We start from the raw sequence: 2,474 nt of genomic DNA on the forward strand, positions 1-2,474 counted from the left end.
TGTGTGATTCAGTCATTCAGAGACGAGAGTGTATGGGTGTCAGACAGGAAGTGTGTGGTCAGAGAGAAGTCCGGTTGGGAAAGGGAAGAGTGAAGTGCATCACACAGCTGGTTCCTGCCAGAGGAAACCCGAAGGGGGCTATCACGTCCTGCAGGGCTTTCAACAACCCCCCTGAGAAACAGACCTTACCCAATGGGACAGAAAAACGCCCACTCGCCCAAACTCTCTCTCTCTCTCTCTCTCTCTCTCTCTCTCTCTCTCTCTCTCTCTCTCTCTCTCTCTCTCTCGCTCTCTCTTGCTCTCTCTTTCTTTCCCTCTCTCTTCATGTTTAACATGGCAAACGGTGTCCTGCTATCAAATTTCACAGGCCCTGTCAGAGAACGAGAGATAGAGAACACGTGAACGATAGAACGAGAGGGTGGGAAGTAACTGTCTTCGGGATGAAGTTGCTCTTTGGGTCCACTTTGCTGTCATAGTTGTTCAGGTGCGAAGAAGAACACTACTGTTTTCTTTTTGACTGAGGAACACTTTCCGTGGAGTTTCTTTAGACGGACAGAAGTCCTGGAATGTATGAGATGACTTCGACGCTTCAGAGAGACAAAAGGCCTGGGAGCAGGAGACATTCCTCTTCTTCTGGCGCTCCGTTCTCACGGCTCCTGATGTCTCCCAGAGTGGCCACGGTAACGCTGACAAGCACGAGGACAGCGTCGGAAAGACGCCACGTGCATCAGACGAATGTGCACACGCAGAGGAGACGGCAGCGTGGAGGTGAGTGGAGGTGAAAGTCACAATAAAAACACACAAGGTTCATAACGCTGCCCTCGTCCAGGAGTTCGTCCTTTTGTCTTTGCACCACAATGTGTCTGTACAAGCTGGAGACAGTCTGAGGAGTATTTTGTTTGTTTGTACCAGCATGTGGGTTTGGTATTGAGCTTAAGGGTATAGTTTGGGAATTTAGTGTACTTAGTTTGGTTACTTAGGTGTTTGTAGCTTGAGAATTTATTGCAGTTTTGAATTTGCTGTAAATTGGGAATTTAGTGTACTTAATTTTATTGGTGTTGTAGTGTAGTTTTGATTTATTGTGGTTTCAAATTGAAAATCATTTGGGAACTTAGCACACTTGGTTGTGTTGTTAGAGTAGTTTAGGAATTTGGTGTAGTTTGGGAATTTAGGGTACTTGGTTTTGTTGGTGTTGTTAGTGTTAGCAGATTATTAGTAGCGATTACTAGTAAAACAGTTTTGCAGAAACGCTACTGTCTGAGGACAGAATTTACAGCATGTTTTCACACACACACACACACACACACACACACACACACACACACACACACACACACACACACACACACACACTATAAGCCTACATTTTATTGGTTCCCAAAATAACTGGAGTTTTGATGTAGGGTATGGGAGTGTGCTGTGTTTTACCTGCGGCGGTGTGTGCTCCTAAGCGGTAATGAGCTTTGTGTGTGCGTGTGTGTGTGTGTGTGTGTGTGTGTGTGTGTGTGTGTGTGTGTGTGTGTGTGTGTGTGTGTGTCTTGATAAGTGCTGTATAATTAGGTTTGCTTGTAAGCATCCTCTGTAGCAGTGTGATAAAGAGTCGGGTTTGAGCGTTAAAACCAGACCCCAGTGTGGGGACGTGGAACGTGAGGAAGTAGAGATGTGGGACGGACCCCGAGAGGGGGATACCTGTACACACACCTACTACCCACACCAGTCTCACACTCTGCTAACCTGTCAAAGAGGTGGTAGGAGAGCAGGGCATGTTGGGAGGTGTAGTTTGTTGTGCCAGGAGGGGGTGGGGCTTCCCAAGAGGGAGCAGATGTGTTCGAGCTTAAGCACAGCTGTGCAGGCTGATAACGGAAGCAGGGAAATGCCGGCACGCGGGATCCTCTTATCGCACACACACACACACACACACACACACACACGTGCACACGCACATAAACAGAGCACAACGGGCGCCAAAGCTTCGCACACAAACAACGACACATACACAACACACACACACACAAAGAGAAAGAAAAAGAGAATAGATGTGTGTGAAAGGATGCAGGGGTGGATTTTAAAATAAAGATTAGTGTAGTGTGTGTGTGTGTGTGTGTGTGTGTGTGTGTGTGTGTGTGTGTGTGTGTGTGTGTGTGTGTGTGTGTGTGTGTGTGCTTTTATATGGAGACAAGAGAAATTGAAGCAAGACTCACAACAACAACATGTATACACTGACTGGATCTCACTTGTGTCTGTGTGTGTGTGTAGGTGTGTGTGTGTGTGTGTGTGTGTGTGTGTGTGTGTGTGTGTGTGGTGTGTGTGTGTGTGTGCGCATGAGGGAACAGTTAGCCTTCCTATTTCTGTTTCCTGCGCACTCAGTCTGCGGTCTCTATGAGGAACAGATGTTCACAACTCGATACTGCATTGCATCCCCCAGTTCCCTGCTATCTTCAGTCCCAGCACTGCCAACTGCCAGCTAACACACA

At 47.3% G+C, this 2,474-nt stretch overlaps 1 protein-coding gene across 3 annotated transcripts in view; it reads left to right on the top strand.

Moving 5' to 3' along the window:
• The first annotated feature begins 290 nt into the window (after window positions 1–290).
• cbfa2t3 (CBFA2/RUNX1 partner transcriptional co-repressor 3) overlaps window positions 291–2,474 on the top strand; it is a 47,517-nt gene continuing 45,333 nt past the window's right edge. Inside the window, exon 1 of one of the 3 annotated variants that reach the window (XM_083550111.1) lies at window positions 291–768. In XM_083550111.1, coding sequence (XP_083406237.1) covers window positions 567–768 — 202 coding nt within the window. In that variant the 5' untranslated portion in view covers window positions 291–566. Of the gene's footprint in view, window positions 779–2,474 lie in introns of all 3 variants that reach the window. The other 2 variants (XM_083550112.1, XM_083550110.1) reach the window with 2 other exon arrangements.

The sequence above is a fragment of the Silurus aristotelis genome, assembly GCF_946808225.1.
Source record: "Silurus aristotelis genome assembly, chromosome: 9".
NCBI lineage: Eukaryota > Metazoa > Chordata > Actinopteri > Siluriformes > Siluridae > Silurus > Silurus aristotelis.